Source organism: Anomaloglossus baeobatrachus, chromosome 2 (assembly GCF_048569485.1).
Source record: "Anomaloglossus baeobatrachus isolate aAnoBae1 chromosome 2, aAnoBae1.hap1, whole genome shotgun sequence".
Classification (NCBI taxonomy): Eukaryota; Metazoa; Chordata; class Amphibia; order Anura; family Aromobatidae; genus Anomaloglossus; species Anomaloglossus baeobatrachus.
The window spans coordinates 764,218,599-764,235,063 of NC_134354.1; the positions used below are offsets into that span (position 1 = coordinate 764,218,599).

General features: G+C 45.7%; 1 protein-coding gene across 1 annotated transcript in view; it reads right to left on the reverse strand.

The window, feature by feature from the left end:
* The window catches only part of GDPD4 (glycerophosphodiester phosphodiesterase domain containing 4), a 93,632-nt gene that overhangs the window by 50,158 nt on the left and 27,009 nt on the right, over window positions 1-16,465 (reverse strand). The window contains exons 5-9 of the mRNA XM_075337502.1: window positions 14,984-15,043; window positions 14,528-14,626; window positions 13,620-13,713; window positions 4,002-4,147; window positions 3,831-3,913 (exon numbers count right to left, since the gene is read on the reverse strand). Coding sequence (XP_075193617.1) covers window positions 3,831-3,913; window positions 4,002-4,147; window positions 13,620-13,713; window positions 14,528-14,626; window positions 14,984-15,043 — 482 coding nt within the window. The remainder of the gene's footprint in view (window positions 1-3,830; window positions 3,914-4,001; window positions 4,148-13,619; window positions 13,714-14,527; window positions 14,627-14,983; window positions 15,044-16,465) is intronic.

Genomic DNA, 16,465 nt, shown 5'->3' on the forward strand with positions numbered 1-16,465 from the left:
ATGTACAAGAATATAACTACTATAATACTGCCCCCTATGTACAAGAAATTACTATAATACTGCCCCTATGTACAAGAATATAACTACTATAATACTGCTCCTATGTACAAGAATATAACTACTATAATACTGCCCCTATATACAAGAAATTACTATAATACTGCCCCTATGTACAAGAATATAACTACTATAATACTGCTCCTATGTACAAGAATATAACTACTATAATACTGCCCCTATGTACAAGAATATAACTACTATAATACTGCTCCTATGTACAAGAATATAACTACTATAATACTACCCCCCATGTACAAGAATATAACTACTATAATACTGCCCCTATATACAAGAATATAACTACTATAATACTGCCCCTATATACAAGAATATAACTACTATAATACTGCTCCTATATACAAGAATATACTATAATACTGCCCCTATGTACAAGAATATAACTACTATAATACTGCCCCTATTTACAAGAATATAACTACTACAATACTGCTCCTATGTACAAGAATATAACTACTATAATACTGCTCCTATGTACAAGAATATAACTACTATAATACTGCCCCTATATACAAGAATATAACTACTATAATACTGCCCCTATATACAAGAATATAACTACTATAATACTGCTCCTATATACAAGAATATACTATAATACTGCCCCTATGTACAAGAATATAACTACTATAATACTGCCCCTATTTACAAGAATATACTATAATACTGCTCCTATGTATAAGAATATAACTGCTATAATACTGCCTCCTATGTACAAGAATATAACTACTATAATACTGCTCCTATGTACAAGAATATAACTACTATAATACTGCTCCTATGTACAAGAATATAACTACTATAATACTGCCCCTATGTACAAGAATATAACTACTATAATACTGCTCCTATGTACAAGAATATAACTACTATAATACTGCTCCTATGTACAAGAATATAACTACTATAATACTGCCCCTATATACAAGAATATAACTACTATAATACTGCTCCTACATACAAGAATATAACTACTATAATACTGCTCCTATGTACAAGAATATAACTACTATAATACTGCTCCTATGTACAAGAATATAACTACTATAATACTGCCCCTATGTACAAGAATATAACTACTATAATACTGCTCCTATATACAAGAATATAACTACTATAATACTGCTCCTATATACAAGAATATAACTACTATAATACTGCCCCCTATGTACAAGAATATAACTACTATAATACTGCCCCCTATGTAGAAGAATATAACTACTATAATACTGCCCCTATGTACAAGACTATAACTACTATAATACTGCCCCTATGTACAAGAATATAACTACTATAATACTGCTCCTATGTACAAGAATATAACTACTATAATACTGTTCCTATGTACAAGAATATAACTGCTATAATACTGCCCCCTATGTACAAGAATAGAACTACTATAATACTGCTCCTATGTACAATAATATAACTACTATAATACTGCTCCTATGTACAAGAATATAACTACTATAATACTGCTCCTATGTACAAGAATATAACTACTATAATACCGCCCCTATGTACAAGAATATAACTACTATAATACTGCCCCTATGTACAAGAATATAACTACTATAATACTTCCCCTATGTACAAGAATATAACTACTATAATACTGCCCCTATGTACAAGAATATAACTACTATAATACTGCCCCTATGTACAAGAATATAACTACTATAATACTGCCCCTATGTACAAGAATATAACTACTATAATACTGCCCCCTATGTACAAGAATATAACTACTATAATACTGCCCCTATGTACAAGAATATAACTACTATAATACTGCCCCTATGTACAAGAATATAACTACTATAATACTGCCCCCATGTTCCAGACTAGGTTAGGAGAGTGTCATTATTGCAGCACTATTGTAGCGTTCTATCTGTATGGTCTCCCTCAGTGGATAGTAGCGATCTTCTTACATACAGATATATAATCTCTTTTATTTTCCGCTTAGATTCTTCCTGCAGATATAGATGAGTATATCATAGATAATCTTGGAGATCCATTTTTGCTCTCAGGTTGTCGTGGCTCAGCCTTTTTCTTGTTCACACGGGGATTGTGGGGCTGTGCAGGGGGGTCCGGCGTCTCTTCTGTCAGGCCGGGGAATTAATAGCTGGACCCTGTCCCATCAGTTCATTTACAGATAAATCCTACCCCACAGGCGACCGGGTCCCCAGATCTGTAGACTCCATTGTGTAAAACCTTTATCTCCTCAGACATCGAATGTAACAATCTCTCCGCTGACTCCATTCCTTATAATACCGCCATCTCACTCTTCCAAACCCCTGGACGACACAGGGAAAGATCGCAACCGTTCTAGGGATATGAGGCGGTAATTGCATCTATCAGACTATGGTGGCATAGCCTGTTGATATGCTATCAATGTAGAACTTTTTTACCTTCAGTACATGGGCACTGTATAACGGTGTAATTTGGGTACTAAAGTGCAATATTGTGGCAGTATTGTGAGAATTATTTGGCGGTAATACGTGGTCCTCTACATGGCAGCATATTTGTATGCTACAGTATATGTAGGTATTATTTAGGCTCTGAATAGCAGTATAATGTAGTCATTGTACAGAAGTTTTATTTAGCACTGTATGGCGGTATCTGACAGCACAACTTCCTTTGGCCCTAAAATTGCAGCTTTTTTTGGGACTTCTCTGCAATATTGTGGGGGGGGGTTGGGGTGGGGGGTTGTTATTGCCGCCTTCTAGGAGCAAATCTTCATATAGTACAATAAATAACCCATAATTAATTTTTGGGATTGTGGAAGGAAAAAAAAACGGAGATGAGAATTCATCGCGTAATTTACGACCATTTTTTGTGCAGTTGATAAAAATTCAATGAATTTTCTAAAAAGTTGACGGGGCTAAAAAGGAGGAGACATAGCCAAGCCCCAGATTAATTTATGGCAGTAACTCCCACTATTTCTGATTTGGGGGTTTTTCTTGGGGGGGGGGGGTAAGTATATAAAATGTTTCAACTTTTTTAGGATATTGGATATATCATGTGTCAATCGATATCTCCCTTTTGCAGAAACGTGGGACTTATTTGTGACAAACCCCTTAGGTGTCCTGGTCTTTATCAGACGCGGCATCTAAAGGTGATAAAAGGCGGAGTTAAGGGGTTTTAGCCATTTTTTGGCAAAAACGTCCAAAAATATGCTTAAAAGTTGTTTTTTTTTGTGATAAGAGACTTTAAAGCATCTCAAATTTTTATTTTGAGATCCCTCTCCTCTCTAAGTATAAGACATGTAACCAAAGGATGGCACAAATTGTGCTGCGCGAGCACAAATGGGGGCAGAACATGTTTTAGTATTTGCGCCTGTGCAGTAGTGGAAACAAACAAACGGTGGCTCAATGGTTAGCACTGCAGTCTTGTGGTGGCTCAGTGGTTAGCACTGCAGTCTTGCAGCGCTGGGGTCCTGGGTTCGAATCCCACCAAGGACAACACCTGCAAGGAGTTTGTATGTTCTCCCCGTGTTTGCGTGGGTTTCCTCCCACACTCCAAAACATACAGATAGGGAATTTAGATTGTGAGCCCCAATGGGGACAGCATTCCTGATGTATGTAAAGCACTGCGGAATATGTTAACGCTATATAAAAGTAAAGATTTTTTTTTTAATTGGTTAATGAGACCTTGTCCGCCCATGTATATAGACGTCAATTTTGACGCTTTTTTTTTTTTCGGATGTGAGGTGCAATGATATTAGGAAGATTACACAGAATAGACCTTACCTGATGGTGACGTCGCTCTCCAGACCATCGCCTTCATATTCTATTGTTTTTTCAAAGGACATTTTGGTATTTTCCGGTGCAAACTACGGAGGAGTAAAGACAGGATTTAATTAATTCAAGGCCGTAATTATAATGGGGCTTTTCATACGGCGCCCTCCGCTGGGCACTCACCGTCGGGGATCCCCTGTGCCCCATCAGCAACGGCTTTGCCCCAAGCGTCCCTTTCTCCCTTATGCAGGGGGAATACATCCCCAGTGGTAGTAAATACAGGAGTAGCAGCACGGCGATGTACGGACTGATGACCATCAGCTGAGACACTGGGAAAAAAATGGAAAAAAAACATGCAAAAAAGTAAAAAAAATAAATATTTTTTTATCAAATAACGAAGAAACGCTACAAAAAAATGTTATTATGACTGCTTCTAAATATTATATAATTTCCACAATGATCGAAAAACTGACACCCGTCTCCTCTGGGGTCTGTATTATTCTAGGGATTTGTTCTGGGTATTTGTATTACTTTACAGGGGTCTTATCTAGAGTCTGTATTTGTTTAGGGAGTCTGTCGTTGGTGTCTGCATTTATTTAAGGGGTCTGGTGGGGATTCCTTATTAATTTTAAAGGGTTTGGTCTGGGGGTTTCGTTCAGTTAAGGGAATATGGTCTGGGGTTTTTATTGGTTTAGGGACTGGTCTGGAGTTTATTTTTACTTAGGGGGTCTGTGTTAGTATAGGAGGTCAGGTCTGTGATTTTATTAGTTTACGTCATCTGGTTTGGGGTCTGTATTTGTTACGGGGGACTGGAGTCTGTATTATTTTAGAGGTTTAGTCTGGTGTCTGTATTAGGGTTCTGGTCTGAGGGTCTATTTTTTGATGCAGGTTCTGTATTAGTTCGTATTATTTTAGGGTCTGGTCTGGGGTCTGTATTAGTCCAGTGGGCCTGTTCTGGGGTCTGTATTAGTATAGGGGGTCTGGTCTGGGGTCTCTATTAATCTAGTGGGCCTGGTCTGGGGTCTGTATTAGTCTAGGGGTCTGGTATGGGGTCTGTATTAATGTAGTGGGCCTGTTCTGGGGTCTGTATTAGTCTAGTGGGCCTGGTCTGGGGTCTGTATTAGTCTAGGGGTCTGGTATGGGGTCTGTGTTAGTCCATTGGGCCTGTTCTGGGGTCTGTATTAGTATAGGGGGTCTGGTCTGGGGTCTGTATTAATCTAGTGGGCCTGGTCTGGGGTCTGTATTAGTCTAGTGGGCCTGGTCTGGGGTCTGTATTAGTATAGGGGGTCTGGTCTGGGGTCTGTATTAGTCTAGTGGGCCTGGTCTGGGGTCTGTATTAGTCTAGTGGGCCTGGTCTGGGGTCTGTATTAGTCTAGTGGGCCTGGTCTGGGGTCTGTATTAGTCTAGTGGGCCTGGTCTGGGGTCTGTATTAGTATAGGGGGTCTGGTCTGGGGTCTGTATTAGTCTAGTGGGCCTGGTCTGGGGTCTGTATTAGTCTAATGGGCCTGGTCTGGGGTCTGTATTAGTCTAGTGGGCCTGGTCTGGGGTCTGTATTAGTCTAGGGGGGTCTGGTCTGGGGTCTATATTAGTCTAGGGAGTCTGGTTTGGGCAAGTGTATTTTTTTTAGAGTATCTGATTTAGAGTTTGTTTTTAGGGTATCTGATTTTAGGTCTCTATTTGTTCGGGGGCTTTTCTCTTGTGTTTTATGTATGTCGAAGACATCAGGCATTCTGAGCATTGGTGTTGTGTGGCAGTGACGTCATGCGTCAACATAGCAGGCATACCGATGTCAACTGCCAACCTATGTATCGACTACAGAAGAAGATGCCTAGTGTCATGGCAATGTTTATTTTTTATGTGTTAGAGTAAGAATGGAGGACATATAATACCAGGAGGAGGGACATATATACCAGGAAGGAGTCCAGGATGGGGGACATATACCAGGATAGGGGACATATATACCAGAAAGGGATCCAGGGCGACGGACATATACCAGGATTGGGACCAGAATGGGAGACATATATTCCAGGATGGGACAAGAATGGGAGACATGTATACCAGGATGGGAGACATATATACCAGGATGGGAGACATATATACCAGGATGGGAGACATACATACCAGGAAGGAGCCCAGGATGGGAGACATGTATACCAGGATGGGGGACATGTATACCAGGATGGGGGACATGTATACCAGGATGGGGGACATATATACCAGGAAGGAGCCCAGGATGGGAGACATATATTCCAGGATGGGAGATATGTATACCAGGATGGGACACATATATACCAGGAAGGAGCTCAGGATGGGAGACATATATTCCAGGATGGGCCAAAGGTAGAGGACATCTATATCAGGATTGAGGACATATATACCAGGAAGGTGCCACGGATATGGGACATATATACCATAGTGCAGGATCAGGGACATTACTACATAACGAAGAGGGAGTGGGGTACAACACATAGGGCCCACAGATCTTACCAACATGCAGATGGGAGGGGGGGGGAGGCCAAGGTCCAAATTTTGTACCAAGATCCATAGAACTCTAGTTATGCCATTGGAAAGTAAATCGCCAGAGCACCTTACAATGTTATGGAGCTGGAGGTTCGCTCTTTACATGAATTATCCAAATAATTATTTAATAATTAAAAAAAAAACAAAAAACAAAACAATCTGTTCCTGCACAATGTGAAATGTCAGTGTTTTGGAGATGGAGCAGAACAGACTGTGGAATAGTTTATTATCTTATTAAATCAAACAGAATTTCACTTGTTTTTTTTTTATTTAGCCCTAATAAAAAATGCAAAACCTGATGACGAATATTATGGTGATTGCAGCTAGTGGAACCCGGACAAAGACTAAACCAGCCGCTTGAGAGGTATGCAGTGTTATATATATATATATATATATATATATATATATATATATATATATATATATTTTTATATATATATATATATATATATATATATAAAAATAAATTAAAAAAAAAATATATATATAAAGACGATGGGTAGATTTGCACAGGACACACACAATATGGGTCAGAGATGTTCAGCAAATCATATACAGACACTAGACCAGATCTCCCCTGTATACAGACTCTAGACCATATCCTGTTGTATACAGGCTAAAGACCAGATACTCCTGTACACAAACCAGATCCCCTTTATACAGACCAAAAACCAGACCCCCCTATATAGAGACAATAGACCAGATCCCTCCTGTGAACATAACGTAGACCAGATCCTCTATATAGAGACTCTAGTCTAAATCCCTCCTGTATACAGAGCCTAGACCAGATCACCCTATATAGAGACCATACACCAGACCCCCATGTATACAGACCATGGACCAGGTCCCCTAATATAAAGAAAATAGGCCAGATCCCTCCTGTATGCATACCGTACACCAGGTCCCCTATATAGAAATCCTAGAACAGATTCCTCCTGTATACAGACCACAGACCAGATCAATACTATATACAGACTGTAGACCAGATCCCTCCTATATAGCAACCCTAGACCAGATCTACCCCTTAGTACAGAATCTAGAGAAGATCCTCCCTATACAGAGACCCTAGATCAGCTTCCCCTTTATACAGACCATACACCAGATCAATACTGTATCAGACCCTAAACAGGATACCCTCTGTATACAGGCTCTCAGCTGCATGCATGAAGGACCCCCTCCCTGCATACAGACCCCTAACCAGAACCCCTGCATACACAATGTGTACAAAGATACCCTAAATATACACCAAAGACCAAACCCCCTGTATACAGATCCCCCCTTGTATACAGATCCCCCCTTGTATACAGATCTCCCCCCTGTATACAGATCCCCCCTTGTATACAGATCCCCCCCTTGTATACAGATCCCCCCCTTGTATACAGATCCCCCCCTGCATACAGATCCCCCCCTTGTATACAGATCCCCCCCTGCATACAGATCCCCCCCTGCATACAGATTCCCCCCTGTATACAGATCCCCCCCTGAAAACAGATCCCCCCCCCCTGCATACAGATCCCCCCCTGCATACAGATCCCCCCCCTGCATAAGGATTCCCCCTCCATACAGATTCCCCCTGCATACAGATCCCCCCCTGCATACAGATTCCCCCTGTATACAGATCCCCCCCTGTATACAGATCCCCCCCTGCATACAGATCCCCCCTGCATACAGATTCCCCCTGCATACAGATTCCCCCCTGTATACAGATCCCCCCCAACATACAGATCCCCCCCAACATACAGATCCTCCCCTGCATACAGATTCCCCCCTGCATACAGATTTCCCCCCTGTATACAAATCCCCCTCTTGTATACAGATCCCCCCCTGCATACAGATCCCCCCCTTGTATACAGATCCCCCCTGCATACAGATCACCCCCTGTATACAGATCCCCCCCTGCATACAGATCCCCCCCCTGCATACAGATCCCGCCCTGCATACAGATTCCCCCTGTATACAGATCCCCCCCTGCATACAGATCCCCCAACATACAGATCCCCCCCTGTATACAGATCCCCCCCAACATACAGATCCCCCCCTGCATACAGATCCCCCCCCTGCATACAGATCCCCCCCTGCATACAGATCCCCCTCTGTATACAGATCCCCCTCTGTATACAGATCCCCCCTGCATACAGATCCCCCCTGCATACAGATCCCCCCTGCATACAGATCCCCCCTGTATACAGATCCCCCCTGCATACAGATTCCCCCTGTATACAGATTCCCCCTGTATACAGATCCCCCCTGCATACAGATTCCCCCTGTATACAGATCCCCCCCTGCATACAGATTCCCCCTCTATACAGATCCCCCCTGCATACAGATCCCCCCTGCATACAGATTCCCCCTGTATACAGATCCCCCCCTGCATACAGATCCCCCCTGCATACAGATCCCCCCCTGCATACAGATTCCCCCTGTATACAGATCCCCCCCTGCATACAGATTCCCCCTGTATACAGATCCCCCCCTGCATACAGATCCCCCCCTGTATACAGATGCCCCCCTGTATACAGATCCCCCCTGCATACAGATTCCCCCTGTATACAGATCCCCCCTGCATACAGATTCCCCCTGTATACAGATCCCCCCCTGCATACAGATTCCCCCTCTATACAGATCCCCCCTGCATACAAATCCCCCCCTGCATACAGATTCCCCCTGTATACAGATCCCCCCCTGCATACAGATTCCCCCTGTATACAGATCCCCCCCTGCATACAGATTCCCCCTGTATACAGATCCCCCCCTGCATACAGATTCCCCCTGTATACAGATCCCCCCCGCATACAGATCCCCCCCCTGTATACAGATCCCCCCCTGCATACAGATTCCCCCTCTATACAGATCCCCCCCTGCATACAGATCCCCCCCTGCATACAGATTCCCCCTGTATACAGATCCCCCCCTGCATACAGATTCCCCCTGTATACAGATCCCCCCCTGCATACAGATTCCCCCTGTATACAGATCCCCCCCCCTGCATACAGATCCCCCCCCTGTATACAGATTCCCCCTGTATAGAGATCCCCCCCCTGCATACAGATCCCCCCCCTGTATACAGATACCCCCTGCATACAGATTCCCCCTGTATACAGATTCCCCCTGTATACAGATTCCCCCTGTATACAGATCCCCCCCTGCATACAGATTCCCCCTGTATACAGATCCCCCCCTGCATACAGATTCCCCCTGTATACAGATCCCCCCCCCTGCATACAGATCCCCCCCCTGTATACAGATCCCCCCCCCTGCATACAGATCCCCCCCTGTATACAGATCCCCCCCTGCATACAGATCCCCCCCTGTATACAGATCCCCCCCCTGCATACAGATCCCCCCCCTGTATACAGATCCCCCCCTGCATAAAGATCCCCCCCTGTATACAGATCCCCCCCTGCATACAGATTCCCCCTCTATACAGATCCCCCCCTGCATACAGATCCCCCCCTGCATACAGATTCCCCCTGTATACAGATCCCCCCCTGCATACAGATTCCCCCTGTATAGAGATCCCCCCCTGCATACAGATCCCCCCCCTGTATACAGATACCCCCCTGCATACAGATTCCCCCTGTATACAGATTCCCCCTGTATACAGATCCCCCCCCTGCATACAGATTCCCCCTGTATACAGATCCCCCCCCTGCATACAGATTCCCCCTGTATACAGATTCCCCCTGTATACAGATCCCCCCCCCTGCATACAGATTCCCCCTGTATACAGATTCCCCCTGTATACAGATCCCCCCCCTGCATACAGATTCCCCCTGTATACAGATCCCCCCCTGCATACAGATTCCCCCTGTATACAGATCCCCCCCTGCATACAGATCCCCCCCCTGTATACAGATCCCCCCCCCTGCATACAGATCCCCCATGTATACAGATTCCCCCCTGCATACAGATTCCCCCTGTATACAGATCCCCCCTGTATACAGATCCCCCCCCTGCATACAGATCCCCCCTGTATACAGATCCCCCCCCTGCATACAGATCCCCCCCCCTGCATACAGAGTCCCCCTGTATACAGATCCCCCCCCCTGCATACAGATTCCCCCTGTATACAGATTCCCCCTGTATACAGATCCCCCCCTGCATACAGATCCCCCCCTGTATACAGATCCCCCCCCCTGCATACAGATCCCCCATGTATACAGATTCCCCCCTGCATACAGATTCCCCCTGTATACAGATCCCCCCCTGTATACAGATCCCCCCCCTGCATACAGATCCCCCCTGTATACAGATCCCCCCCCTGCATACAGATCCCCCCCCCTGCATACAGAGTCCCCCTGTATACAGATCCCCCCCCCCTGCATACAGATTCCCCCTGTATACAGATTCCCCCTGTATACAGATTCCCCCTGTATACAGATTCCCCCTGTATACAGATCCCCCCCTGCATACAGATTCCCCCTGTATACAGATCCCCCCCTGCATACAGATTCCCCCTGTATACAGATCCCCCCCCTGCATACAGATCCCCCCCCTGTATACAGATCCCACCCCTGCATACAGATCCCCCCCCTGTATACATGCCCCCCCTGCATACAGATCCCCCCCTGTATACAGATCCCCCCCCCTGTATACAGATCCCCCCCCTGCATACAGATCCCCCCCCTGTATACAGATCCCCCCCTGTATACAGATCCCCCCCCCAAAATACAGATCCCCCCCCTGTATACAGATCCCCCCCCCTGCATACAGATCCCCCCCTGTATACAGATCCCCCCCCTGCATACAGATTCCCCCTCTATACAGATCCCCCCCTGCATACAGATCCCCCCTGCATACAGATTCCCCCTGTATACAGATCCCCCCCTGCATACAGATTCCCCCTCTATACAGATCCCCCCCTGCATACAGATCCCCCCCTGCATACAGATTCCCCCTGTATACAGATCCCCCCCTGCATACAGATTCCCCCTGTATACAGATCCCCCCCTGCATACAGATTCCCCTTGTATACAGATCCCCCCCTGCATACAGATTCCCCCTGTATACAGATCCCCCCCCGCATACAGATCCCCCCCCTGTATACAGATCCCCCCCTGCATACAGATTCCCCCTCTATACAGATCCCCCCCTGCATACAGATCCCCCCCTGCATACAGATTCCCCCTGTATACAGATCCCCCCCTGCATACAGATTCCCCCTGTATACAGATCCCCCCCTGCATACAGATTCCCCCTGTATACAGATCCCCCCCCCCTGCATACAGATCCCCCCCCTGTATACAGATCCCCCCCTGCATACAGATTCCCCCTGTATAGAGATCCCCCCCCTGCATACAGATCCCCCCCTGTATACAGATACCCCCCTGCATACAGATTCCCCCTGTATACAGATTCCCCCCTGCATACAGATTCCCCCTGTATACAGATCCCCCCCTGCATACAGATCCCCCCCCTGTATACAGATCCCCCCCCTGCATACAGATCCCCCCCCTGTATACAGATCCCCCCCTGCATACAGATCCCCCCCCTGTATACAGATCCCCCCCCTGTATACAGATCCCCCCCCTGTATACAGATCCCCCCCCTGCATACAGATCCCCCCCCTGTATACAGATCCCCCCTGCATACAGATTCCCCCTCTATACAGATCCCCCCCTGCATACAGATCCCCCCCTGCATACAGATTCCCCCTGTATACAGATCCCCCCCTGCATACAGATTCCCCCTGTATAGAGATCCCCCCCTGCATACAGATCCCCCCCCTGTATACAGATACCCCCCTGCATACAGATTCCCCCTGTATACAGATTCCCCCTGTATACAGATCCCCCCCTGCATACAGATTCCCCCTGTATACAGATCCCCCCCCTGCATACAGATTCCCCCTGTATACAGATTCCCCCTGTATACAGATCCCCCCCCTGCATACAGATTCCCCCTGTATACAGATTCCCCCTGTATACAGATCCCCCCCCTGCATACAGATTCCCCCTGTATACAGATTCCCCCTGTATACAGATCCCCCCCTGCATACAGATTCCCCCTGTATACAGATCCCCCCCCTGCATACAGATCCCCCCCCTGTATACAGATCCCCCCCCCTGCATACAGATCCCCCATGTATACAGATTCCCCCCTGCATACAGATTCCCCCTGTATACAGATCCCCCCCTGTATACAGATCCCCCCCCCTGCATACAGATCCCCCCTGTATACAGATCCCCCCCCTGCATACAGATCCCCCCCCCTGCATACAGAGTCCCCCTGTATACAGACCCCCCCCCTGCATACAGATTCCCCCTGTATACAGATTCCCCCTGTATACAGATTCCCCCTGTATACAGATTCCCCCTGTATACAGATCCCCCCCTGCATACAGATTCCCCCTGTATACAGATCCCCCCCTGCATACAGATTCCCCCTGTATACAGATCCCCCCCCTGCATACAGATCCCCCCCTGTATACAGATCCCACCCCTGCATACAGATCCCCCCCCTGTATACATGCCCCCCCCTGCATACAGATCCCCCCCCTGTATACAGATCCCCCCCCTGCATACAGATCCCCCCCCTGTATACAGATCCCCCCCTGCATACAGATCCCCCCCCTGTATACAGATACCCCCCTGTATACAGATCCCCCCCCCAAAATACAGATCCCCCCCCCCTGTATACAGATCCCCCCCTGCATACAGATCCCCCCCCTGTATACAGATCCCCCCCTGTATACAGATCCCCCCCCCAAAATACAGATCCCCCCCTGTATACAGATCCCCCCCCTGCATACAGATCCCCCCCCTGTATACAGATCCCCCCCCCCTGCATACAGATCCCCCCCTGTATACAGATGTGCTATGGAGAAATAGACATGGATCGCACATCCCACAAAAATACAATGATCTAAAGCCGCTAGGCAAAAATATAATTAAATAGAACATGAGGTTCTTTTGTTACCATTCTGATCAGACTGTATTAAGCCACTGCCACGTCACGGCAAACCTCTTCAGTGGGTCCCTTTCCTAAACCTTGTAGTGCGGCACCGTGCACCAACCACTGCTGCAGCGGCAAAGCCCCTAAGGCTCCAGGTCGCAGTACAGTGATCCCCCCCCCCCCCTGTATACAGATCCCCCCTGAATAAAGATGTATCAAGGAGAGTCTGAGAGGTTTCCCCTTTTTCTAGGGACTGTGTACATTCTGGGATGGTTGGTAAGTCCGGGCGAGCGCAGCTCTTCACACCACTGCGTACAGTATAAATCTTCCCATCCTGGACCGTTCTGGGGCCGCGTATATACAGTAACAGCAGCGGGTGACACTTACCTCTTGTTTTCATCCTCACAAAATAAAGTGCTACTGGCCAAGACAGCAGGGTCATAGCCGCCAGAGAGCCAATATGGAGGTACGGAGCCGTCACCTGGAGCAGAGAGATTACCAGGATTACTGAAGATTCATCTGTCTGCGATAGTGGTACATCCTACATTATACTCCAGAGCTGCACTCACTATTCTGCAGAAGCAGCCACTGTGTACATACATTACATTACTGACCCTGTACTGATCCTGAGTTACCTTCTGCATTATACTCCAGAGCTGCACTCACTATTCTGCTGGTGCAGTCACTGTGTACATACATCACATTACTGATCCTGTACTGATCCTGAGTTAGCTTCTGCATTATACTCCAGAGCTGCACTCACTATTCTGCTGGTGCAGTCACTGTGTACATAGATTACTGATCCTGTATTATCCTCCAGAGCTGCACTCACTATTCTGCTAGTGCAGTCACTGTGTACATACATTACATTACTGATCCTGTACTGATCCTGAGTTACATCCTGTATTATACTCTAGAGCTGCACTCACTATTCTGCTGGTGCAGTCACTGTGTACATACATGACATTATTGATCCTGTACTGAGCCTGAGTTACCTCCTGTATTATACTCCAGAGCTGCACTCACTATTCTGCTGGTGCAGTCACTGTGTACATACATGACATTACTGATCCTGTACTGATCCTGAGTTACCTCCTGTATTAACCTCCAGAGCTGCACTCACTATTCTCCTGGTGCAATCATTGTGTACATTACATTACATTACTTATCCTGTACTCATCTAATATTATACTCCAGAGCTGCACTCACTATTCTGCTGGTGATAGTGTAAGTCTGTCAGCAATTTTTCATTGAGTTTTCCATTTTCAAAAATGGCCAAATTGAGCAACACTTACCTGGAATGAGAGGCGAACAGCTGCCCATTCCTCACCCCATAAATTAGACAAAACAGCAAGGGCAGCAATAAAGAAAATAAATAGAAACAGCATCCCGCCCTGGCAAAGAGAAAACACATTGTTAGGAAAGAAAGCAAATACAGTAACATGTTCTTGAGACAGCTAAGAATCATCTTATTAATGTAGATTCATTTGCTAATTTACCTTTGTATATGGCATTACTGTACGTGAGAAGATTCTGTGTGCCGGCAGCCACCACTAGGGGGAGCTCAGGGACACACTGCAGTCGATAATAACATCAGTATGCACTAATCTCCTGAGCTCCCCCTAGTGGTGAATGCAAGAAGACAGAATTTCATCATGTATCTATGCTGGTGAAGAGGTTTTGGAGCTTTGCTTCAGTAAATGGAGCTCTGACGACTATAGAGAACATTAAAATTGGTGTTCATTAATCACCTTGTGGCTCCAGTGCAGGTAAAGCTGCTGACCTTCTGAGAGCAGACATACTGCCAAAACCTAAAAAATAAAAAAGTTTTCTATTAATACAGCAAGATGATACAATGTATACATGTCAAATGTGAGTAATCACCCAGCGGAATTCACTTTTTGCAACTTTTTGGGCTCGCTACAACTCTCTAGTATACTTTTAACTTCCCAATATGATTGCTGTCAGTGAATGGAAACATTCTTAATTACATCCAGAAGCTCAAAACCCGTGCAGATCCGATGCTTGTGACAGCTGAGGGTTTGTTACAATTGGACCTTTTCAACACTTTATAAATAGAATGTATCAAGCAGGAAAAAAGTAACTTTTTATTCTACATTAACCCTGCTGCAAATACAGTAATGGAATAAGACTGTTCACATTGATTTAAAAAATAGAAAAAAAAAAAAGTTTTATTAAAAAAAAAAAAGTTTTGTGCAATGGTTTCTGTTCCCCTCATTGTCTATAAGAGCACACGTGTCATCTATAGGGAGAAGCCGCACGGCCCATCAGTGTAATAAGAGCCCGCACCGCACGGGGGGGATCAGCCGAGGCCGGATATTCTTACACCCAACATAAAAGTTATAAAAATATCTCCCCCCGCGAATAACACAACAAAGGAGGAATTCAGAACTATTTCTTATCACTGTTTATGGCAAGTAAAAAAAATACCAACAAGTCCAAAATAGATTTTATGTCACATTTCAGAGGTGCTATTGTGTTACACAGAGAGAAAGTCCCCGGTCACCCGAGTCCCTCCATATACCAGGAACACGGACAAGAAAAGTCATCACATGAGAGCGAGAACAGATTACAGAAAGAATATATCTGCAAAACACTGCTGGCACTTTATAAATATGTTACTTTACGGTTACTTCTGTATTATACTCCAGAGCTGCACTCACTATTCTGCTGGTGCAGTCACTGTGTACATACATTACATTACTTATCCTGTACTGATCCTGAGTTACATCTTGTATTATCCTCCAGAGCTGCACTCACTATTCTGCTGGTGCAGTCACTGTGTACATACATTACATTACTGATCCTGTACTGATCCTGAGTTACCTCCTGTATTATACTCCAGAGCTGCACTCACTATTCTGCTGGTGCAGTCAGTGTGTACATACATTACATTACTGATCCTGTACTGATCCTGAGTTACCTCCTGTATTATACTCCAGAGCTGCACTCACTATTCTGCTGGTGCAGTCAGTGTGTACATACATTACATTACTGATCCTGTACTGATCCTGAGTTACATCCTGTATTATACTCCAGAGCTGCACTCACTATTCTGCTGGTGCAGTCACTGTGTACATACATTACATTACTGATCCTGAGTTACATCCTGTATCATACTCCAGAGCTGCACTCACTATCCTGCTGGTGCAGTCACTGTGTACATACATTACATTACTGATCCTGTACTGATCCTGAGTTACACCCTGTAT